This window comes from Hypanus sabinus, unplaced genomic scaffold (assembly GCF_030144855.1).
Source record: "Hypanus sabinus isolate sHypSab1 unplaced genomic scaffold, sHypSab1.hap1 scaffold_137, whole genome shotgun sequence".
Classification (NCBI taxonomy): domain Eukaryota; kingdom Metazoa; phylum Chordata; class Chondrichthyes; order Myliobatiformes; family Dasyatidae; genus Hypanus; species Hypanus sabinus.
In genome coordinates, this window is record NW_026779441.1 from 788,301 (window position 1) to 813,901 (window position 25,601).

General features: G+C 47.2%; 1 protein-coding gene and 1 long non-coding RNA gene across 2 annotated transcripts in view; both read left to right on the top strand.

Moving 5' to 3' along the window:
* Positions 1-11,391, top strand: part of LOC132386900 (probable GH family 25 lysozyme 3) — a 32,044-nt gene extending 20,653 nt beyond the window's left edge. The window contains exons 3-9 of the mRNA XM_059959260.1: positions 575-670; positions 3,381-3,470; positions 4,619-4,714; positions 6,711-6,800; positions 7,938-8,033; positions 10,039-10,128; positions 11,237-11,391. Of these exons, the coding sequence (XP_059815243.1) occupies positions 575-670; positions 3,381-3,470; positions 4,619-4,714; positions 6,711-6,800; positions 7,938-8,033; positions 10,039-10,128; positions 11,237-11,391 (713 nt within the window). The remainder of the gene's footprint in view (positions 1-574; positions 671-3,380; positions 3,471-4,618; positions 4,715-6,710; positions 6,801-7,937; positions 8,034-10,038; positions 10,129-11,236) is intronic.
* Positions 11,392-15,260: 3,869 nt separating this feature from the next.
* Positions 15,261-20,400, top strand: LOC132386893 (uncharacterized). Its single transcript, XR_009509700.1, has 3 exons — positions 15,261-15,329; positions 15,865-15,980; positions 20,222-20,400. It is a non-coding gene; the product is annotated as an uncharacterized LOC132386893 (long non-coding RNA).
* Positions 20,401-25,601: the final 5,201 nt, after the last annotated feature.

Here is a 25,601-nt window from a genome sequence, read left to right on the forward strand (position 1 = left end):
GAGGGACAACACCTCATACTGTGTCTGGGTAGTGCCCAAACTGACAGCATGAACATTGATTTCTCTAGCTTCCAGTAATTTATACCCCGACCAATTCCCTCTCTTTCCCTCTCTTTCCAGCTCACTATTTAGTCCTTCTGCCCATCATCTCCCTCTGGACACCCTCTTCACTTCCTTTATTCTCTGGTCCATTGTCCTCTCCAATGGGATTAGTCCTCCTTCAGCCCTTTACTTCTTCTATGTATCACCTTCCAGCTTCTCAAATCACCCCCTCCCTCACCCACTCACCTGGCTTCACCTATCACCTGCCAGATATACTCCTCCCCACCTCTTTATTCTGGCTTCTTCCCCCTTCGAGAGGAAGAATACCGAGAGAAGGTGCTGATGAAGGGTCTCAGCCCAAAACATTCACTGTTTATTCCCCTCCGGAGATGCAGTCTGTCCTGCTGAGTTCTTCCAGCATTTTGTGTGTGATGCTCTGGATTTTCAGCATCTGCCGAGTCTCTCATCTTTATGAATTACTGTCCCTGTTTAATCTCTGCCACTCTCCCATGTCTCTGTTACTTTGTTCCAGACCTGGAGGTTTCCACAATGGATCAGCCCGATGGATCATCTACAGGACAACCCACCCCATCACCATCCTCTGTCTCAGTGGGAGAGAGGTCCTCAGGTATTAGTTATTGTGCCATCGGGGTCTCTCAGTCTCTCGCTCTGTGATGTTGAACTTCTCATAGCCCAATACAGCTGTTGGATGTGCGTCGTAAAGGGTTGCCAATGAGTGTTCAGTTATTCCTTCCCTCCTGTCTGTGTGAAATTTCTGTGAAGTTCAAGAGAGCTCAGATTTGGTGAAGGCATTTGCTTCGTCATCAACCACTGGTGACTGGAAGGGAAGGAGGGATAGATGGGAAGGTAGGAGAGAGGGCAGGAGAGAGAACCAACAAGGGAATGGAGGGGAATGAGTAAGATAGAGTAGTGGAGCAATGGGGGACTGGAGCATTGGTGAATGATAGAGGTTCGATGGGTCTTTCTGAAAAGGTTGTATCATGGGGTGACGAATAGGGTCAGGACTGGGTTGAGTTTGATGGATGTGGGTGAGGTAGTGAGTCACAGTGGCTTTTAGAGAGATGAGAGAGATGATTGAGCAGAGAGTGATGGGGCAAGTGTCAAAGAGATGTTCTGAGAGGTCAGAGAGGAAGACTGACAGATCAGGGGGAAGAGACCGGTGAGGATTGAGAGAGGAGAGGCAGGAACTGTGACGGGATGGAGAGGGAAGGTGGATCCCAGTTGTTGGACAGAGTAATAGAGGAAAGTGGGATGTACTGGGTGAGTATCAGAGGAACTGAGGAGACAGTGTGGTGGTGTCTGGGAGAGGGAGGGATGGAGTGTCTAACAGGAGAAAGATGGAGTGAATGGCAAGGGTTGTGTGTGTGGAGTGCGGGAGAATTAAGGGGAGGGATTTCAGTGTCTCAGATAGGAAGGATGGATGGTTATGAGAGAGGAATGGGGTGTGAGATTAAAGAAGAGGGTTGACTGAAGAGGGAGGTGTGAATCGCCCGGGGGAGTGGAGGGGATAGTGTGGGATTTGAGGTTAACCCATTTGATTTTAGTTGATAGTTTCTTCCTGTGTTGTTACTTCCCATCTCCCCAGTGGTGTTTCCCCACACCACAGTTCTCTGACTGGTTCATATTTGCAGTGAACTAGTGGGAACCCAGGAAGCAATGACTGGAGAATCTAGGCTGGGTTTGTCCACCACCGGATCTGGAGTCAGAGGAGAAGATCACTGAGGGGAATGTTTCTCTCCCTGTTCAATCTGGGAATAGAGATTCATAATTGAAAGTGGCATCACAGGTAGATCGGGTCGTGAAGAGAGCGTTTGGCAGTTTGGCCTTCATAAATCAAAGTATTCGATCATGATGTTATGGTGAAGTTGTATAAAGCGTTGGCGGGGCCTGATTTGGAATACTGTCAGCTGCTGGCAGGAAAGACGTCAATAAGATTGGACAGAGTTCGGGGAAAATTTACAAGGAAATTGCTGGGACCTGGGTTATAGTGAAAGGTTCAATAAGTTTGGGCTTCATTCCCTGGAGGGAAGGAGAATGAGGGGGAGATTAGAACGAGGTATATATAATGATGAGTGTACAGGTCGTGTCAATACAAGCTTTTCCACTGATATTACAGAGGTCATGGGTTAAGGGTGAAAGGTGAAATAGTTAAGGGGGGGTCCTGAGGGTCAACCTCTTCACTCAGAGGGTACTGAGAGTGTGGAATGAGCTGTCAGTGAAGTGGTGGATGTGGGTTTGAATGCAGCAATGAGGAGATGTTTGGATAAGTACAAGGATGGGAACAGTATACGGAACTATGGTCCACGGGTGGGTCACTGAGAATAGGCAGAATAGCAGGTTGCACAGACTAGACCCTGTTGACCCTGTAGCTCAACACTCTGTGTTCCCACGAATACACGAACAACGGAAACCCATTACAGTCCCTGTGATGTCTGCCGCTCATCTCCACAGATCTGGGTGTTTAGATTGTGTGTGATCCCAGGGAGGGATGGAGATGAGTGGTCGAGGAGTCAGAGGATTAGAGAGTGTGGAGGGGAGGGGATGAGTGAGAGAGCAGAAGAGATTAGGGACAGGGTAGGAGAGGAGATGAGAGAGGGGAAGTGAGTGAGGGAGAGTGGAAGGAAGGGACAACGTGGGGGAGGAGGGAGAAGATGAGGAACAGGGTAGGTCAGGAGAGGATAGAGTGGGGGTGAAGAAGGGCTATGGAAGATGGAGGTTGAGAGAGGGTCTGTGGTGAAGGGTACGCGGGTAAGTGCTGAAGGAGTAGTGAAGGACTGACAGTGGGGGAGGGAGGGGAGGGCAGGAGAGGGGAATGAAGAGAATGGAGGGGAGAGTGTGACAGGGAGAAAAGGGAAGAGTGGAGAATCGTGGATGGAACCGGTGAGTAGTCTGCAGGGGAGTGAGGGTGGTGAGTGCAGAGAAGGGTGAGAGGGAGTGAAGTAAGAGGGTGATAGGATAGAGGGTTGGATGGAGTGAATGACAGATAGGAGGGGAAATTGGGGTCGACGAAGGGGCAATTGAGTGGACGGGGTGAGAGATGGCTGGAGAGGAAGTGACACTGGAAGTGTACAGACCCATAGCTGGACAGTGCAGGTCAGGAATCAGTGGTGGGGATCATTGAAGGGAACACTGATCCACATGTTGATTCCTGAACCTCATCCCAACTCCCACTGAAGGGAATGATCAGGAGAGACAGTGGAGAGACCCTGTGTGATGTTGGTTTCTACACGCACCTATTCCTCTGTTCCTCTGACTCATGATGATTGCATCAGTGTCTCCACTCTCTCACTCTCTCTGTTCCTCTATTCTACACACAGGTAGTTCCACAGGGAAACAGACCGATGGGTCAGTGTCTGGAGAACACACCCAGAAATCATCTTCTGTTCCAGCAGGAGACACGAGCCCAGGTGTGAATTCCTCTGTCTGTATGGATTCCATCTCACACTGTAAAATACAGCTTCTCAGAGACCAGTTTACCTGCTGGATGCAGGGGATGGGGTGTGAATGATGGAGTCAGAGGTTCCTCTCTCCTCCTGTGACAAATTTCAGCACCATCCAGGATCACTACGAGATGGTGTTGTACAATTATAACGTGGGCAGTAATGACCTTGCTCTGAGTTTAGTTCATGGGGCCGGGTGAGGTGAGGTGGTGACCAGAGCATGAGGACTGAGCCCCTTGGCTTTGCTGAGTGATGGATGTGAGTGGTCACTGGGGATGTCTGAGTCACCTTCAGGAAGGGTCAGGATCTGGGTGAGGGATGGACAGGGTCCTCACTGAGGGTGACTGTGGGGTTGACAATCAGTGGCAGGGTTATGTGGTCAGTGTCACGGGAATTAGATACATAGGCTTCAAGGATTACTGACTGGGTTTGGGCTGATCAAATGGGTAGTGTTAGGATGGGATGGATGAGGGATTGGACAATGATCATTGTGTTTTGGGCATGGTGGGAAACACCGAGAGGGCCAAGGCCCCAGTGGCCGGGAGGGAACTCACTGAATACCTGGTGAGTCCATGGAGGTTAGTGATATTGGGGAGTTTCTAAAGAGTTGGGGCATTAGAGAACATTGTTGGACTTGTCAATGGAGAATGGTGAATGTTTGAAGTAATCTGGTATCTCTGAGTAAAGATTGCCTTCATGGTGTGATGAATAGGGTCTGGATTGTGGTTGGGTTTGGGTTGGCTTTGAGGGGAGGAGGCACTGTAGGTTTTGCAAAGGATGAGAGAGCAGAAAGAGGTGGAGGATGGAGTGGAGAGGTTGAAGGTGAGAAGCAGATGCAGGTTTGACCATCAGCCCAGAGGAGTCTGCAAGCTGAGGAACGGGTGGTGAGGTTCAATGAAGGGATCTCTCATCACCATGTTTGTTTGCAGAAATTCCCCCTGACTCTCTGAGGAGAGAGACCTGGAGTCATAGTGGTTTGGGAGGGAGAGTCAGTGTAGGGAGATGGATAACTTTGGTTTCTTCACACTCCCGTCCCCTTTCTGCCAGACTCATGTCTTGCCTAATGATCTGTTTCTGTGTTTCCACTCTCCTGTTTCTCCATTCCTTTACTCCAGATCCTGGGACTTCCACAGGGAGAGAGTCTGAAGGGTCATTCACTGGAAATCTTTCCAAGAAAACGTCTTCTCTCCCAGCCGGAGGGACAACCTCAGGTACAAAGTCTCATGAAAGTGTTTCATTGAATAACTCTGTGACCGGGAAGGTTTCGCGAGCCATTTCAAGTTCCAGTTTATTGTCGTTCAATGTTGTACGTGTACAAAGCAAAATGAATCATCACTCCTGTGGGGCTAAGGTGCAAATCAAAGTAATGTAGCAATTTTACCTGTTACCTTGTACTGTTGCAGCAGAAAAAATCCTGACATAGTGATAGTAAACCTGATGGTCTGTGCGGACTGAGAGTGGAAAGGGGGCAGGGAGAGGGGAATCACGGTTGGGACAAGGAAAAGGAAGAGAGGAGGGAGCAAGAAACACATTCTGTAAAGAGGCAGAAGTATGTGAAGTCGCCGTTATGAGGGAGATGGTTCTTGGGAGAGTAAAAGGTTTGAAGGCAGATACTTTAGAACCAGATCGTATGCAGCCCAGAGATCTGAACGAGGTGGCTGGAGAGATTGTGGCAGTATTAGTAATGATCTTTCAAAAATCAATTGATTCTGACGTGGTTCTGGAAGAAGGAAAAGCTGTCCTCCACTCCACTGTCGCTCCACTCTTCAAGAAGGGAGAGAGGCAAGAGGAGGAAAATTATTGGTCAAATGGGCTATTTCTGCTCCTGTACCATATGGTTTTCTGGTCATTGGGAAATGGTGACTAGAAGGGGAGGAGGAAGGTGAGGATGCAGGGGAGGGCAGAAGAGAGAGTAAACAAGGAAATGGGGGACAGTGTATCAGGGAGAGGAGGGGATGGAGAATGGTGAGTGGAAGGATGGAAACGGAGAGTGTGAATGGAGAAGTGGGCAGGAAGGAGGCTAATTGGAGTGGGGGTCAGGCTGGAGGGGAGAGTGATAGGAGTGGGTGCCATAGAGCTGGGGGGAGGGGTGGGGTTGTTGTGGGTGAAGATGGTGATGCTGAAGATTCACAGGACCACTGATGGACAGTGCAGATGAGGAATCAGTGGTGGCGATCATTGAAAGAAACACTGTGGAGACATGTTTTCATCACTCGCCACTGGTGCCTCAAATGTGGTGAATGTTGTTTCAGAAGGGCAGCAAGGACGGAGCAGGAATCTGCGGCAGGATCACTGGCTGATACTGGGCTGATCAAGTGACTGGAGTTGTGATGGGGAGTCTAAAGGATTGGAGATTGGTCATGTGGAGTTTGGAGGAGATGCCTGGAGAAATGTAGCCCAGACGGTGGGTGGGAATACACTGGTCACCTGCTGAATATTGGACATTATATGGAGGTTGGGCAGGGCTGTGGTGGTTTTTGAAGTGATTGGGCATCAGAGGACGTTAGGGGACTTGGTCATCAGAGAATATTGGAGGTTCGATGGGTCTTTCTGAAAAGGTTGTATCATGGGGCAATGAATAGGGTGCGGACTGGGTTGAGTTTGATAGATGTCAGTGAGGTAGTGAGTCACTGTGGCTTTTAGACAGAGTGAGAGGGATGATTGAGCAGAGAGTGATGGGGTAAGTGTCCAAGAGATGCTCTGAGAGGTCAGAGAGAAACACTGACAGATCAGAGGCAAGACACTGAAGAGGAATGAGAGAGGAGAGGCAGGAACTGTGACAGGATGGAGAGGGAATGTGGAGGGATGGTGGACCCCACTAGATGAAAGTGGGATGTGCTGGGTGAGTAGCAGATGGAGACTGAGGAGACAGTGTGGTGGTGAATGGAGTGGAGAGGGACGGAGTGTCTAACAGGAAACAGATGGACTGATACTGGAAGTGTACAGACCCACAGCTGGACAGTGCAGGTCAGGAATCAGTGGTGGGGATCATAGAAGGAACACTGATCCCCATGTTGATCCCTGAACTTCGTCCCGACTCCCACTGAAGGGAATGATCAGGGGTGACAGGGAATTGGAAGAGACAGTGGGGAGACCCTGTGTGATGTTGGTTTCTACACGCACCTATTCCTCTGTTCCTCTGACTCATGATGATTGCTTCAGTGTCTCCACTCTCTCACTCTCTCTGTTCCTCTATTCTACACACAGGTAGTTCCACAGGGAAACAGACCGATGGGTCAGTGTCTGGAGAACACACCCAGAAATCATCCTCTGTCCCAGCAGGAGACATGAGCCCAGGTGTGAATTCTTCTGTCTGTATGGATTCAATCTCACACTGTAAAATACAGCGTCTCAGCGATCAGTTTACCTGCTGGATGCAGGGGATGGGGGGGTGAAGGTGGAATGAGAGGTTCCTCTCTCCTCCCTGTGACAAATTTCAGCACCATCCAGGATCACTACAAGAGGGTGTTGTACAATTATAATGTGGGCAGTAATGACCTTGCTCTGAGTTTAGTTCATGGGGCCGGGTGAGGTGAGGTGGTGACCAGAGCATGAGGACTGAGTCCCTTGGCTTTGCTGAGTGATGGATGTGAGTGGTCACTGGGGATGTCTGATTCACCTTCAGAAAGGGTCAGGATCTGGGTGAGGGATGGACAGGGTCCTCACTGAGGGGACCGTGGGGTTGACAGCCAGTGGGAGGGTTATGTGGTCAGTGTCACGGGATTGGATACATAGGCTTCAGGGATCACTGACTGGGTCTGAGCTGATCAATTGGGTAGTGTTAGGATGGGATGGATGACGGATAGGACAATGACCATTGTGTGTTGGGGATGTTGGGAAACACCGAGAGGGCCAAGGCCCCAGTGGCCAGGAGGGAACTCACTGAATACCTGGTGTGTCAATGGAGGTTAGTGATATTGGGGAGTTTCTGAAGAGTTGGGGTTTTAGAGAGCATTGTTGGACTTGTCAATGGAGAATGGTGAATGTTTGAAGTAATCTGGTATCTCTGAGTAAATAGGGTGATGAATAGGGTCTGGATTGTGGTTGGATTTGGGTTGGCTTTGAGGGGAGGAGGCACTGTAGGTTTTACAGAGGATGAGAGAGCAGAAAGAGGTGGAGGATGGAGTGGAGAGGTTGAAGGTGAGAAGCAGATGCAGGTTTGACCATCAGCCCAGAGGAGTCTGCAAGCTGAGGAACGGGTGGTGAGGTTCAATGAAGGGATCTCTCATCACCATGTTTGTTTGCAGAAATTCCCCCTGACTCTCTGAGGAGAGAGACCTGGAGTCATAGTGGTTTGGGAGGGAGAGTCAGTGTAGGGAGATGGATAATGTTGGTTTCTTCACACTCACCATCCCCTTTCTCCCAGACTCATGTCTTGCCTGATGATCTGTTTCTGTGTTTCCACTCTCCTGTTTCTCCATTCCTTTACTCCAGATCCTGGGACTTCCACAGGGAGACTGTTTGAAGGGTCATCCTCTGGAAATTTTTCCAAGAAAACGTCTTCTCTCCCAGCTGGAGGGATAACCTCAGGTACAAAGTCTCATGAAAGTGTGTCATTGAATAACTCTGTGATCGGGAAGGTTTCATGAACCATTTCAAATTACAGTTTATTGTCATTCAATGTTGTACGTGTACAAAGCAAAATGAATCATCACTCCTGTGGGGCTAAGGTACAAGACAAAGTAATGTAGCAATTTTGCCTGTTACCTTGTACTGTTGCCGCAGAAAAAATCCTGACATAGTGATACTAAACGTGATGGTCTGTGCGGACTGAGAGTGTAAAAGGGGGCAGGGAGAGGGGAATCACGGTTGGGACAAGAAGGAAGAGAGGAGGGAGAAAGAAACATGAGAGACATTCTGTAAAGGGGCAGAAATTTGTGAAGTCACCATTACGAGGGAGAAGGTTCCTGGGAGAGTAAAAGGTTTGAAGACAAATAATTCACCAGAACCAGATTGTGTGCAGCCCAGAGATCAGAACAAGGTGGCTGGAGAGATTGGGGAGGTATGAGTAATGATCTTTCAAAAATCAATTGATTCTGGCGTGGTCCTGTAAGAAGGAAAAGCTGTCCTCCACTCCACTGTCACTCCACTCTTCAAGAAGGGAGAGAGGCAGGAGGAGGAAAATTATTGGTCAAATGGGCTATTTCTGCTCCTGTACCGTATGGTTTTCTGGTCATTGGGAAATGGTGACTAGAAGGGGAGGAGGAAGGTGAGGAGGGAGGGGAGGGCAGAAGCGAGAGTAAACAAGGAAATGGAGGGCTGTGTATCAGGGAGAGGAGGGGAGGGAGAATGGTGAGTGGAAGGATGGAAACAGAGAGTGTGAATGGAGAAGTGGGCAGGAAGGAGGCTAATTGGAGTGGAAGTCAGACTGGAGGGGAGACAGGGGTAGGAGAGGGTGCCATAGATCTGGGGGGTGGGGGTGGGTGGAAGAGGTGGGTAACGATGGTGATGCTGAAGATTCACATGTCCACAGCTGGACAGTGCAGATCAGGGATCAGTGGTGGGGATCATTGAAGGAAACACTGTGGAGACATGTTTTCATCACTCGCCACTGGTGCCTCAAATGTGGTGAATGTTGTTTCAGAAGGGCAGCAAGGATGGAACAGAGATCTGCGGCTTTTAGGGGATCGCTGGCTGATACTGGGCTGATCAAGTGGCTGGAGTTGTGATGGGGAGTCTAAAGGATTGGAGATTGGTCATCATGTGGAGTTTGGAGGAGATGCCTGGAGAAATGTAGCCCAGACGGTGGGTGGGAATACACTGGTCACCTGTTGAATATTGGACATTATATGGAGGTTGGGTGGGCTGTGGTGGTTTTTGAAGTGTTTGGGTATCAGAGGGCATTAGGGGACTTGGTCATCAGAGAATATTGGAGGTTCGATGGGTCTTTCTGAGAAGGCTGTATCATGGAGTGATGAATAGGGTCAGGACTGGGTTGAATTTGATGGATGTGGGTGAAGTAGTGAGCCACTGTGGGATTTAGACAGAGTGAGAGAGATGATTGAGCAGAGAGTGACGGGGTAATTGTCAAAAGGATGTTCTGAGAGGTCAGAGAGAAAGACTGACAAATCAGGGGGAAGAGACCGGAGAGGAATGAGAGGAGAGGCAGGAACTGTGACGGGATGAAGAGGGAAGGTGGACAGAGAAATAGATGAAAGTGGGATGTGCTGGGTGAGTAGCAGATGGAGACTGAAGAGAGTGTGGTGATGACTGGGGGGAGATGGTTGGAGTGTCTCACAGGGAAAAAGATAAAATGATATTTGACGTTTACAAATCCACAGCTGGACAGTGCAGGTCAGGAATCGGTGGTGGGGATCATTGAAGGAAACCCTGATCCCCATGTTGATCCCTGAACTTTGTCTCGACTCCCACTGAAGGGAATGATCAGGGGTGACAGGGAATTGGGAGAGACAGTGGAGAGACCCTGTGTGATGTTGGTTTCTACACACACCTATTCCTCAGTTCCTCTGACTCATGATGATTGCTTCAGTGTCTCCGCTCTCTCACTCTCTCTGTTCCTCTATTCTACACACAGGTAGTTCCACAGGGAAACAGACCGATGGGTCAGTGTCTGGAGAACACACCCAGAAATCATCCTCTGTCCCAGCAGGAGACACGAGCCCAGGTGTGAATTCTTCTGTCTGTATGGATTCAATCTCACACTATAAAATACAGCGTCTCAGGGATCAGTTTACCTGCTGGATGCAGGGATGGGGGGTGAATGATGGAGTCAGAGGTTCCTTTCTCCTCCCTGTAACAAATTTCAGCACCATCCAGGATCACTACGAGAGGGTGTTGTACAATTATAACGTGGGCAGTAATGACCTTGGTCTGAGTTTAGTCCATGGGGCCGGGTGAGGTGAGGTGGTGACCAGAGCATGAGGACTGAGTCCCTTGGCTTTGCTGAGTGATGGATGTGAGTGGTCACTGGGGATGTCTGAGTCACCTTCAGGAAGGGTCAGGATCTGGGTGAGGGATGGACGGGGTCCTCGCTGAGGGTGACGGTGGGGTTGACAGCCAGTGGGAGGGTTATGTGGTCAGAGTCACGGGAATTAGATACATATGCTTCAGGGATTACTGACTGGGTTTGGGATGATCAAATGGGTAGTGTTAGGATGGGATGGATGAGGGATAGGACAATGATCATTGTGTGTTGGGCATGGTGGGAAACACCGAGAGGGCCAAGGCCCCAGTGGCCAGGAGGGAACTGACTGAATACCTGGTGAGTCCATGGAGTTAGTGATGTTGGGGAGTTTTTGAAGAGTCGGGACATGAGAGTGCATTGTTGGACTTGGCAGTGGAGAATGGTGAAGGTTTGAAGTAACGTTGTATCTGTATGTAGAGATTGTTTTTGTGACGTGTTGAATAGGGTCAGGATTGGGGTTGGAGAGTGTGAGGTGGAGTGAGTGAGCAGAGAGGGGTGGATGTTGGACTGGAGAGGCTGAAGGAGAGAAGATGATTCATGCTTGACCACTAGACCATAAGAGTCTGCAGGCTCGGGAAATGGTGGTGGGATTCACTGAAGGGATCCCTCATTGCCATGTTCAGTTGCAGAAATTCGTGCTGAGGAGAGAGACCTGGAGTCATGGTGGTTTGGGAGGGAGAGTCAGTGTAGGGAGATGGATAATGTTGGTTTCTTCACACTCCCCGTCCCCTTTTCCTCAGACTCATGTCTTGCCTGACGATCTGTTTCTGTGTTTCCACTCTCCTGTTTCTCCATTCCTTTCTCCCAGGTCCTGAGACTTCCACAGGGAAACAGTCTGGAAGGTCATCCACTGGAGATTTTTCCCAGGAAACTTCTTCAGACCAAGCTCGAGATACAGCCTCAGGTACCAAGTCTCGTGAAAGTGTGTCATTCCATAACTTTGTAACCTGGAAGCTCTCATGAGCTGATTCAAGTCGCAAGTGTATTGACGTTCAACCATGCACATCGATATAGTGAAATTAAGCATCATTCCTGTGGGGTCAACGTGCACACCACGGTTCTGCGGTAGTTTTAAAGATGCAATTTTATGTATTGTAATGTACTGCCGCAAAAAAAAGCAAATTTCATGTGTTACGTATTCAGGCAACAATAAATATGAGTTCGGCAAGGGTTTATTAAACACAGAAAACAAACCCCCCAAAAGTAACCCCCCAAAACACTACTGTAACCGGAAACAGCTGCGGTGCGGCAGCTTAAAACAGTTCTTAAAGCGATATTGCAAAAACAGTTCTTTAAAGTGGTATTGCAAAAACAGTTCTTTAAAGTCTTATTGCCAATACAGTTCTTTAAAGTGGTACTGCCAAAAGTTCGATATACTCACGGTCCATTTAAAGGCAGAGACTTTATAAGACGATTTAGGTTCTCTTTCACGTCGCTTGCTCCGATCCCCGACGTCGAACTTCCCACGAAGAATTTACGAAACAGAACGGCTTAAAGACACTGACCTTTCCTTCTCCACTACCTTCAATCCTTTCTAGTTAAACCTAGGGATTATCACGAAGATAGTCAACGAAATCCTTCCAAATAAGGATCAAACAAAGGTCGCCCCCGTTTCACCGTAGAAAGCGATTCTCTTCGATCTTTAACTTCAGAACTTCCAATCTTCACTCTCCACTGTCTCGAACTAGCAGAATTGTAAAGAACCTGCCGGCAATGACCTTTTAAACTTTAGGCATTAAATAAAAACTTCATCCTTCAACGAAACTGCGTCATCACTTAAAACACGCAGTGGCATGAAGTCAGCCTGGCAAATCCAGCCACGAACTGCCCCTCCTCACAAGGTGGGGTCTACCTTTTATAACCTGTAAAAAAAACCCGTCACATGATCTCTACTGGCGGGAAAATGACGCCATTCCACCATCACAAGACCATCACCTCAAGTCCAGTATAACTTCAAACCCAGTCACGTGACAAGGGCACCACTGTCATGTGTCACGAGTACGTAACACATGACATGTAAGTGAAGATAAACCTGATTCAGGTAACAGACTCTTTTGTGGACTGAGAGAGGGAGGGGGCAGTGAGAGGGGAATCATGATGGGGGAGAAAGGCAAGGGGCATGGGAGGGAAGCGCCAAATAGACAGTTTTTAATGATCAATAAACCAATTGTTTGGAATTCGAATGACCTTCCCTGGTGTTTCAGGGCTGTGTGTGTCTTCACCCACACATCTCCACCCCCATCCACCTTAACACTCCTTCTGTGCCACCTGTCCCCCTGCTCTACCATGGTGCTCCAGCCCCACCATCCTGTACTCCCGTCAGATTTACAAACTCACTCTCTGCCTGGCATTGACAAATACAGTACTTTGTAAAATTCTTGGGCACCTGAGCTCTTTATGAATGTTCACTTTACGCCACTTCACTTTTACAAAAGACCTACATTAGGAACCTGTTTTCGCATTACAAGGAGGATTTTCGCTTTTATGAAAATGTTTCCTGTATAAATTAATGGTTCTTTGCTTTCTGCCATTTTGGCTTAAGAAAGGTTTCATAGGAACACTCTACCTTTGTAAATGGGGGGACACATATATACATATATCTGTGCGCCTAATGGCTTTGCACAGTCCTCTATATCGATACACAGTACACATTGTTACGATCCAGCTCTGTCCCTGAGTTTCATGGCCTGAAGGCAGAGAGGTGAATGTTTATGTAAAACACTACATTGTTACTGACACTGTGATATTGAAACAAACAGCAATATCAATATGTTAAAGATGAAAAGTGACCTGTGCAGGATGAGAGTGTATCTGTGAATTGGGGAGTGTGGGGGTTTGGGGTGCAGGGCATTTAGACAGGGTGTACATGTGTGCTGGATGGCAGTGGGGTGTTAAAAGGTCTAACAGCCTGGGGGAAGATGCTGTTTCCCAGCCTGGTTCACTTGTTAGATGTGCGGTACAGTGGATCTGAACGATGTGGTCAGTTTGAACCCTGCTTCTGATTAGAGAAGCGTTCACGGCCTCAGGAAATGGTTCACGTTTCCTTGTCTGGAGCCTGGTCCAGTAGGCCAGTGTATTTGCAGCCTCAGAGCACGTTGACTTGGATAAATCCCCAGGGGCCCGGCCTGGACTTTGTAGCAGGGTGGGGAAGAAATAATCAGAAGCCCTTGTGGGGGCATTTGCTTCGTCATTAGCCATGGTGACTGGAAGGGAAAGAGGGATAGTTGGGAAGGAAGGGGAGGGCAGGAGGGAGTGCAAACAATGAAATAGAGGGGAATGTGACAGGGAGAGGAGGGGTGGAAGAATGGTTACTGAAGAGATGGAAGTGGGAGAAATGTATGGGAAAGTGGGTGGGAGAGAGGGCTGAGTGGAGGGGAAATGCAGACTGGAAGGGAGAATGAGGGATGAGAAGGGGGGAAGAGATGGAAGAAGATGGGGATGCTGAAGAGTCACAGGTCCACAGCTGGACAGTGCAGATCAGATTTGCTTCATTGCTTCCCACTGGTGCCTGGAATGAGGGGAATGTTGTTCCGTTGTTTAAGAAGGGCAGTGAGGATGTGACAGGGATCAGTGGGGTTCAGGGAGTCACTGGCTGACACTGGGCTGGTCAGATGGGTGGAGTTGGGATGAGGTGGCCAAGGGATTGGGGACTGGTCATTGTGTGGGGATCGGAATGGGTGTCTGGAGAACCGTAGCCCAGATAGAGGGTGGGAACACACTGGACACCTGCTGAATATGGGACGTTGTGTAGAGATGGGGCAGGGCTCTCATACGTCAGGTTACTGGGTGGTACTTGAAGTGTTTGGGCATCAGAGGGTGTTGGGGGTCTTGGGCATCGGAGAATGGTGGTGATTTGATGAGTCTTTGTGAAAATGTTGTATCGTGGGGTGATGAATAGGTTCAGGATTGGGGCAAACACTCAAAATGCTGGAGGAACAGCAGGTCAGGCAGCATCTATGGGGAAGAGTAAACAGTCAACGTTTCGGGCCGGGACCCTTCATCAGGGTTGGGGTTGGGTTTGATGGTCTGTGGGTGGGGGGGGGAGATTGTGAGGAACTGTGCCTTGTGGACAGATTGAGAAGGGATCATTGAGCAGAGAGTGATGGAGTAACGGTGAAAGAGATGTTCTGAGAGGTCAGAGAGGAAGACTGACAGATCAGAGGGAAGAGACTGGTGAGGAATGAGAGAGGAGAGGCAGGAACTGTGACGGGATGGAGAGGGAAGGGGATCCCAGTTGTTGGACAGAGTAATAGAGGAAAGTGGGATGTACTGGGTGAGTAGCAGACGAACTGAGGAGACGGTGTGGTGGTGTCTGGGAGAGGGAGGGATGGAGTGTCTAGCAGGAGAAAGATGGAGTGAATGGTGCGAGTTGTGTCGGTGGGATGGGGTAGTTTGAGTGGAGAGATTTCCATGACTCAGACAGGAGAGATGGATGGTAAAGAGTGGGGGATGGGAAGTGAGATGAAAGAAGAGGATTGACTAAAGAGGGAGGAGTGAATGACACGGACGGACTGTGTGGGTTAGAGGTTTGAACTTGTGGGAACCCAGGAAGCAATGACTGGAGAACCTGGGCTGGGTTTGTCCACCACACGATCTGGTGTCAGTGGAGGAGATTGTCGAAGAGTATTTTCCTCTTCCTGTTCAATCCCTGAACTTCATTCTGACTCGGGCTGAGGACAATGACTTATGCTCAGGAGGGAGAGTCAGTAGAGGGAGACTGAGTGTGTCAGGGTCATTGAGTTAACTCCTCTCCCCCACCTCCTGTCCCAGTCTGACATCCGAATTTGACGATTGGACTCTGCCAACCGCTTTTAATTTCTTCATTTAATTTCCAGATCCGTTGAATTCCAAAGGGAGCAGCCGGAAGCCGTCCTCTGGCCCAGAGAAAGAGACGTGCTCAGGTATCAAGTTTTGTTTGATAGAGGGGAGGGTGGGGGTGTCTTCAGTCCAGTTTGGATCCCAGTCACACCCTGTGACACCGCCCGCGATGATTGGGAGCAAATACAGTCACAGCGTTGGGAGAGGCCTCCTTAAACCCTTCACGTAGTTTGTGTAAATCTCTCAGACCCACCTTTGTGTACAGGTGTGTACAGCTCCTCATTCCACACCTACCTCGCTCCACTCCACCTTCCCTCTCTGACAGTCTGTGCGTCTCATCTCCGAGGGTCACTGATGCTCAGCATTAGACCCGGACAGTCTACCTCCCTGTTCACCCGCTGCCAAAGTCAGCTTACCCCAGCTCCTCCCCAGTCCACTCCATCCCCTACCCCCTCTCCCTCACCCGAGGTTTGTGCAGATGTCATGGTCTTGCATTCTCTGGAGTCAATGAGCCTGTTTCACCGACCTCACCCCCACCACCACCCTCACACTGGGGGTTTGCTGCCTCTGGACCTGCTCCGGCAAAGGTCTGACTGAGGACTTTTCTCAAACTTCCAGTGAAGGGGCTCCCATCAAAGGACGAGTGTGAGGAGATGATCAACAGTGCCCAAGTGTTCATTATTGGGAAGAACAAACTGGGAAACCCCGAGGAGCGAGAGGCCTACATCCGTCAGGTGAGAGATGTAGTCCACATTTATTCCCAGGCTGGAGATTGTGGTTCATGTGGCTTTGGTCATTCCTGTTCAATGAGCAGTGACTATCCCTTCCCGATAAACGGTGAATGACTCAACCCAGAAACGGTGACACCTGAGTCACCGGCAACTCTCTGTTTTCCATCACCACCCAACGTAAGAGATAAGAGCAGAATTAGGCCTTTGACCCCGTCACGTCTCCCCTCAACCCCTTTCTCACGCTTTCTCTCCATAACCCTAACCCTCTTATTGATGAAGAAGCTATCGATCTCTGTCATAAATACACCAAGTGACTTGGCTCCACCACCAACTGTGGCAAAAAACTCACCACCCTTCGGCTCAAGAAATCCCTCCTCATCTCAGTTTCAGAGAGACGTCCCTTTCCCGAGAGGTGTGTCCTTGGATCCGGGAGTCCCTCACTCACATCGAAACCCTTTACACATCCGCCCCATCCAGGCCTTTCACTGTCCGGTAGTATCAGTGAGATTTCACCCACCCCCCCCCCATCTTCTGAACTCCAGCCCAGAGACATCAAACACTCCTCGTGTTAATCCTTTCATTCCTGGGATTAATCCCCCCAACTCCCTGTCACCGCTCCACATTTGCAAAGTTTGCCCTTCCCCATTTATCCTTGCTCTGTTCCCAGACGTCACTGAGTTTCAAAGTTCAAAGTAAATTGATGATCAACGTACTGTACGTCTCTGTCACCCCCTGAGATTTGTTTTCTTGCGAGCATACTCAATAAATCTATGGGATAATAACAGAATCAGTGAAAGTCTGCCCAACTAGGGTGATCAACCAGAGTGCAGAACTCAACAAACTGTGCAAATGTAAAAAGAGGAACCAATAACAATAATAAATAAATATCAGGAACATGAGGTGAAGAATGAGTCCCTGAAGGTGAGTCCATTGTTTGTGGGATGCAGTGGGTATTATTTCCCAGATTTAAGGGGGAATCTGAGATCTGTGGATATAATGTGCACGATCATGCACATTGGCAGAAGGAATAAAAGCATGGACTATTTATTAAATAGGAAGGAAATTGAAAACTCAGTGACTAGCGAAACCTCCTGCAGGATTCCCCAAAGGTCCGCCTGTTGCAATTTACAAGTTGAGTCAGTGGTAAGGAAGGCAAATGCAATGTTAGAATTCATTTCAAGAGGACAAGAATGCAAAAGCAAGGATGTAATGCTGAGGTTTTATAAGACATTGGTCAGACTACACTTCGAGTATACAAAAGGTGTACTACCATGGGAGAGGACCCAGAAGCGGTTCCCAAGATTGATATTAGGAATGAAAGGGTTAACACCTTGAGGGATGTTTGATGTCTCCAGACCTATACTCACTGGAGTTTAGAAGAATGAGAGGAGAATCTCATTGAAACCTATCGAATATTGAAAAGCCCAGAGAGAGTGGATATGGAGAGGATGTTTCCTATCGTGGGGAGTGTAGGACAAGAGAAAGGGGTTGAGGGGAGACATGACGGGGTCAAAGGCCTAATTCTGCTCTTATCTCTTACGTTGGGTGGTGATGGAAAACAGAGAGTTGCCGGTGACTCCGGTGTCACCGTTTCTGGGTTGAGTCATTCACCGTTTATCGGGAAGGGATAGACACTGCTCTCTGCCATTCTGAACAGGGAACAGGAAAAATGTCTTTAGCCAGAGGGTGGTGAATCTGTGGAAGCTAAGTCATTGCCACAGATGCTGTGGAAGCTAAGTCATTGAGTATATGTACAGAGGAGGTTGATAGGTTCTTGACGAAGCAGAACGTCGAAGGTAATGGAAAGAAAGCAGGAGAATGGGGTTGAGAGGGACGATAAATCGGCCATGATGGAATGGCAAAGGAGACTCAAGGGACTAAAATTCCCAACTCTGCTCCAATGTCTTATGGATCCGGAGCCTAAAGGTTGTAGAGTAATAACTTAGGATCTCATTCCTTTTACAAACTGTATGTCGTCAGTAACAGCTCGTACAGTGACCTCTAGTTGTTTGCCATAACACCGTAAAAGATAGGAGCAGAAATAGCCATTCGGCCCATCGAGTCTGCTCTCCCATTCCATCATGGCTGATTTATTCTCCCTCTCAATCCCATTCTCCTGCCGTCTCCCCGTAGACCTTCGATCACCTTACTAATCTCTACTTTATATGTACCCAGTGATCCAGCCTCCACAGCCGTCTGTGTCAATGGATTACACAGGTTCACCACCCTCTGGCTAAAGACATTGCTCCTCATCTCTGTTCGAAAGGGACGTCCTTGTATTCTTAGACTATGCTGTCTGGTCGTAGACTTCCCACTACAGGAAATATCCTCTCTACATCTACTATATCTAGGCCTTTCAATATTCAATAGGTTTCAATGAGATCCTCCCTCATTCTTATTAAACTCCAGAGGGTACCAGCCCAGAAATATCAGATGTTCCTTGTACATTAACCCTTCCATTCCTGGGATCTTTCTTGTAAACTTGCTCTGGACCTTTTCCAATCCCAGCACTTCCTTTCTGAGATAAGGGGCCCAAACTGCTCCCAATACTCCAAGTGCTGTCTGACCATCCCCTTATAAAGCCTCAGCATCACATCCTTGATTTAATAACCTAGTCCACATGAAATGAATGCTAATGATTGCAGGACCCTTCAAGAATATACCTCAGCTCTCAGAGACATCCCTGACCCTGACACCAAGGAGACGACACACCATTCCATCATCTCTCCTCTGGTCACAGAATCTCCTGTCTGTGCCCCTCTTCACTACCGAGTCTCCCATCACTCCCGTCCTGTCTGACTGCAATCTTTCCCTCTGAGCCTCAGAGCCTTTCACAGTGCTGCTGCTGGTCCCTGCAAGAACATCTCTCGACAGTATCCACAGAGGTGTAGCTGTTAGTGAGGGGAATGGCCACAGGGGAACTGCTGACTCCCTTTACTTTTCCCAGTGGTCACGGAGCCTGCACCTTGTGTGTGATCAGGTCAGTGAGTCTCACATCTGGTGTTCTCAGCTCCCGGATGATGCAGAGTACCTCCATTTCCTTGACCTGGCCTGTCAGGAGCTGCAGCCGGGTGCACCTCTTGTCATTGTAGTCATCAGGAAGACCGTGTGGTTCCCTGACCCTTACCCCTTGCAGGAGGAGCACTCCACTGCCCTGACGACCACTTTGCCTCCACCACGTCGGGTACTGAGGGTCAGCGGCAAAATAAAACCTCACCTGTCCCTCCTCACTGATGCTGATCGAGAGATCTGCTCTCACTCCCAACACCTGGGCCACACTCAGCCTCCTAGTGCCACTACACTGTGGCTGCTCCGCTTGACCCTCACCTCTCCTCACTGCTGCTGATCGAGAGATCTGCTCTCACTCCATCAGCCTCCTCGTGCCACTACACTGTGGCTGCTCCGCTTGACCCTCACCTCTCCTCACTGCTGCCCTCGGAAAGGAGGTACCAGAGTGTAGGTCACACACCACCAGGTTCAGGGGCAGTTATTACCCTCCAGCCATCAGAGTCCTGATCCAGTTTGGATAACTTCACTCACCCCAACACTGAACTGATTCCACAGCGTATGGACTCACTCTCAAGCACTCTTCACAACTGGTGTCTCAGTACTATTTATTTACATTTTTTTATTGGCACAGATTGTCATTTGCAATTCATTGTCAGTCTGTGTGTAGTTTTCCATTAATTCTGTTGTATTTTGCCGTTTTACTCCGAATTGCATCAAGAAAATGAATCTCAGGTTTGTGTATGGTGACAGATACCTTCTTTGAGAATAAATTTACTTTGAACGTTGAACCTTTATGCCTTTTGTTGAGGCAACTGGGTCACCCAGAAACAGCTTTTTCTGAAGCTGCTCCCCTCACCTGGTCTGGCTGCTGGGGAGGGAGTGAACGGGATTCCACTCGACGTGCTGGGGGAGCGGGTGGGGGCGATTTCCCACACTGTCCAGACAAACCGATCTGCATGTTTGTGAGGAAGAGGGTTCCCCTGGTGCGGGGGAAAATGATTCCTGTGGGTGGGGGTGAGGGGCGGATGGTTATTTTAGACGAATGGGAATTGTCTGATTAGGAAGGAATGGAGTTTTCCTGGTGCAGTTCTTGGTGTGGAGGAGAAGGGAATCTCCTGGTGGTAAGTGATGGATTCTGTAGGTGATGAGGGGAGGGTCTCTCTGTTGTCCTGACCCCCCCCCCCCCACAGTGTGGTCTAACTGTCTTTCTTCACCATTGACACCCCTGTCCACAGGTGCGTGAGATGCTGATGGAACAGCTCCCCTGCAAGCACGTCCCGTCCAAGAGTGAACACGACAGTGGGGGAGGGAATTGAGAAGGAAGGTGTCAGATTGTGATCTTCCAACGTGTCACAGGCTGATGGACGGTGGTGACGTGTGTGAGGTGTTCGTGGGGTGTGGAGTGGGGCACCAGGTGGTGGTTGTGGGAAGATGGTGGGAAATCTAAATGTCGGTGAAATATCTGCATGAGCATGTATCTGGTTGTTCTTCTGTCATCTCTGTAGCTTATCAACAAACAAGTTACTCTTCTGTTAGTTACCGATTTGCATTATTTCTCAGTTCAATGTAATAATGGCTTTAATCCAAGTGATGAAAGACACATTAGTGTTCCTGTAATGTGGCTCCAATTATTTCTGTATTTCTTATGCATCCAGTGATATTGTGTTACTGGAGGATGTACCACTGTTTTACTTCTACATTGATCAGTGATTAAAATTAATACAATAAAGACACAACATTCATGCACATGTTGCCGGATAACTTGCTGATAAAGGAGACCAACCTGCACAGGCTACAGTGGTGGTAATGGTGATAGTGAGGGGAGTCTGGGGTTACCAGAAGGCATAGGAGCAGAATTAGGCCATTCGACCCATCAGTTCTGCTCTCCCATTGCATCATGGCTGATTTATTTATTATCCCTCCCATCCCCGTTCTCCTGCCTTTTCCCCATAACCTTACTAATCAAGAACCTAACAACCTCCACTTTAAATAAACCAAATGACTTGTCCTCCACAGGCGAATGAATTCCCCAGATTCACCACCCTCTGGATAAACAAAATCCTCCTCGTATCTGTCCTAAAGAGACATCTATCTGTTCTGAGGCTGTGGCCTCTGGTCCTAGACTCCTCGACTATAAGAAACATCCTCTCCATGTCCACTTGATATAGGTCTTTCAATATTCGATTGCTTTCAATTAGATCCCCTGTCATTCTTCAAAACTCCAGCGAGTGAGGGACCAGAGCCATTAAACACTCCTCATACGGTATCACTTTCATTCCCAAGATTATCCATATCCCAGTGTATCCTCTCATGGACATCTTTATTGTGTGCAACTCCACCAATTTTTACGTCATGTGAAAAAAAATGAGATTAGATCAGATTATGAGGACACTCAGTCCTCGTTTATTGTCATTTAGAAATGCATGCATGAAAAAATGATAGTGTTCCTCGTGAGTGATATCACAAAATAAAAAAAAGGACAAACCAAGACCCACGCTGACAAAACCACATAATTATAGCATATAGTTACAGCAGTGCAAAGCAATACCGTAAGTCGATAGACGCAGACCATGGCTGTGGTTTTAAAAAAGTCTCAAGTCCCAATCGACTCCAATAGTCCGATAATATCAGTCAGCAAAGGGAGAAACTCTCCCTACCACAAACTTCCAGGCACTAACGATTAATGCCTCGGAAGCACCCGACCACAGCAGACTCTGAGTCCGTCCGAAAACTTCGAGCCTCCGACCAGCCCCTCCAATACAGCCTCCCGAGCGCCATTCTCTGCTGAGCGCCTTCGACCTCGTCCCGGCTGCCGAAACAAGCAAAGACAAGGTCTCAGAGGCCTTCTCCTCTGGAGATTCTGGACCACACAGTAGCAGCGGCAGCGAAGCGGGTATTTCAGAAAAAATACAAAAAAACAACCCATTTACAGTTTCATGCAAATCATAGAACATAGAACAGTACAGCAAAGTACAGCCCCTTTGGCCCACATCTGCCAACCCATTAACTTACTCCAGGATCAATCTAACCCTTCCCTCTGACAAGTCCTGCACTGTTCCATCACCCAAGTGCTTATCTGAGAGTTTCTTAAATGTCCCTAATGAATTTGCCTCCACCACCACCCCTGGCAGGATGTTCCATGCACCGACCACTCTGTGTGGAAAGAGAAACTTACCTTTCCCCCTTATACTTTCCTCCAATCACCTTAATATTCTGTCCCCATGTGTTGTCCATTTCTGCCCTGGGAAGAGTGTCTTTGGCTGTCCACTCAATCTGTGCCTCTTATCTATTTTTTTTGTAATTTATTGTTTTATTGAAGTTCATCAAAGAGCTCTATCCAGCATGTATTTACCTTGGTTACATTTTTAAGCGTCTTATTAACATATTGTCACATCTGTAAATACCGATAAAAATCTTGTTTTTCTAATAAGTGTTTCTTTTTAAGCATTTCAAAACTGAACAGTGTTCCTTCTTTCATTATGTTGCAAAGAACTGTTATTCCTTTAGCTGTCCAGTCCTTAAATCTAGCATCCAATTTATTTGGTGTAAAATCCGAGTCATATGCACACCATTTAAGAATTGCAATATCTCCTTCTGGATTATATTCTTTTATAGTAGTTTTCCATATTTTAAGAGTCAATTTCACCCATGGGTTATCAATAGTATTTATGTACCTTTGCAGGTTGTTATCAGACAAAATTTCTTGTATGGGGATGGGAAGTACCCGCTCCTCAATGTTTTTCCATTGAGTGTCATATGATGGGTCACACCAACATATCACAGCTCTCAACTATGCTGTAAAATAATAATCTCTAAGAGAAGGTAGGCCCCATTCCCCCTTTTCCTTTGCTAATTGCAAAGTTTTGAGACGAACTGTAGGCCTTTTACCCTGCCAAATTGAGGGGTCTATGGGAGGAGCCACAGGAGCAGTCAGCAGAGGGGCATGTCCAGACAGGTATACACATAGTTTACCACACAAATATACCTTGATAACGACGCAGACTGGGAGACTGTTTCGTGGAACACCTACACTCGGTCCGCCAGAAAAAGCAGGATCTCCGAGTGGCCACACGTTTTAATTCCATGTCCCATTCCCATTCTGATATGTCTATCCCTCCTCCTCTATTGTCAAAATGATTCCAAATTCAGGTTGGAGGAACAACACCTTATATACCGGCTGGGTAGCCTCCAACCTGATGGCATGAACATTGACTTCTCTAACTTCTGTTAATGCCCCTTCTCCCCTTCTTACCCCATCCCTGTCATATTTAGTTGTTTGCCTGTTCTCCATCTCCCTCTGGTGCTCCCCCCCTTTCTTTCTCCTGAGGCCTCCTGTCCAATGATCCTTTCCCTTCTCCAGCTCTGTATCACTTTCGCCGAACACCTTTCCAGCTCTGAGCTACATCCCACCCCCTCCGGTCTTCTCCTATCATTTCGCATTTCCCCCTCCCCCCACTACTTTCAAATCTCTTACTATCTTTCCTTTCGGTTAGTCCTGACGAAGGGTCTCGGCCCGAAACGTCGACATCGCTTCTCCCTGTAGATGCTGCCTAGCTTGCTGTGTTCTACCAGCATTTTGTGTGTGTTGTTGATAACATCTTGTCCCATTCATTGAAATGATTTTGATTAATCTCTATTGGTAGGGTCTGAAAGAGATATAACAGTCTGGGCAGTGTATTCATTTTAATAGACTCAATCCTTGAACTGAGACTGAAAAAAGGAATCAGCTTCCATCTTGCCACATCTTTCTTAATTTTTTAATGTAAAGGCTGATAATTACATTTGGATAATTTTGAAAGACTCTGTGTGCCTTGCCCAGGGGTATCGACTTTTAATTTCTCTTGGTGGGCTATACTAATATGAAAGTAATTGGGTTTTATCTATGTTGATCTTGTATCCTGATAATTGACCATATTGTTCAAAGGATTGCATCAATTTAGATAAAGAGTATGTTGTTTGCCCTAGATAGATCAAAATGTCATCCGCGTAACAAGCCAATTTATGCTCTGTCCCTTTAATAGTAATTCCCCTGGTATCATAATTTTGTCTGATGCATTGAGCTAATGGTTCCAGATATAACGCGAAGAGTAGTGGAGACCATGCACAACCCTGTCTCGTGCCCCTTTCTAGGGTAAGACTACTTGATAAATATCCATTGATTTTAATCCTAGCAGTAGGAGTGTCTGTATGGTTTTAATAATCGTGTCTTGGAAACCAAATCTATGTAAAACTCTGTAAAGAAAATTCCAATTAACCGAATCAAATGCTTTTTCAGCATCCACGTTTATCACCATTGCTTCGATTTTATTTTTTTTGTATATGATCCATAATGTGAAGTGTCCTTTGTATATTGTCTTGAGTCTGGTGTTGTTGTATAAAACCTGTCTGATCATTACGTATCAATAAGGGTAGAAACTCCTCTAATCATTTGGCCATGATAGAGGTAAATAAACTATAATCTACATTAAGAACAGATATTGGTCTAAATGACCTGCATTCCATTTGATCCTTGCCTTCTTTCGGTATAGCTGAGATTATCGCTTCCTTCCAACTGGGTGGCATTTGTGCCTTTTTTAGAGCCCATTTCAGTGTGGGGAGTGAAACAGGAATTAACTCATTTTTAAATTCTTTGTACAGCTCTGCTATATACCCATCTGATCCTGGTGACTTGCTTAATTTAAGCCGACTAATTGCAGCTTTTAATTCAACTTCAGTTATGTCAGCAGTCATCGTTCTATTTTGTTCTTCGCTTAAAGTGGGTAACTCTAGAGAATTCAGGAAGGTGTCAATTTGGGTTATGCTTCCCCCTGGAACTTCGGAATATAGAGTTTTGTAAAACTCTTCAAAAGCTTCTTGAATTTCACTCAGCTTATTTTTTATCATTTTCGTTTTTGGGTCCCTAATTTTATGAATTGTATTTTCTGCTATCTTTTTTTTCATTTTCCATGCCAGTATTTTCATAGATTTTGATCCACTTTCATAATGTCTCTGTTTCAGAAGCGTTAAGTTTTTCCTGATTTCTTGTGTAGCCAAATTATTTATTTCATTCCTAATTCTTTTAATTTCCCCTAATGTATCCTGTGCCAAATTCAATTTGTGTTTTTTTCTCTAGTTTCTTTTTGTAATTCCTCTCAAGTTTTATTCCTTATTTTTTTCTTATATGAAGATATCGCTATAATTTTCCCTCTTAAGACCACCTTCAGAGTACCCCATAAAATGGGAGGTGAAATCTCTCCATTATCATTAAATTCTAAGTAGAGACCAATTTCTTTTTTAATTTGTTCCTGAAAGTATGGATCATTGAGTAGTCTTGAACTTAGTTTCCAAATAGTATTCTTTGGTTGTAGGTCAAAATCAACAGATAAATATATAGGTGTATGGTCACTTACATCTATTGTCCCAATTCCACAGGTGTTTATTTTGTCTTTGTCTTTTCCAAATGTTATGAAATAGCCTATTCTTGTATATATAGAATGGGGAGCAGAATAATGGGTGTAATCAGGGAAAAGATCCCTCCATATATCAATTAAACCAACATCTTCAAAAAGTGTATTAACTTTCTTATGTAAAGATTTTGTTTCATAGGTTTTTCTATTGGAAGAGTCTAAGTTTGGT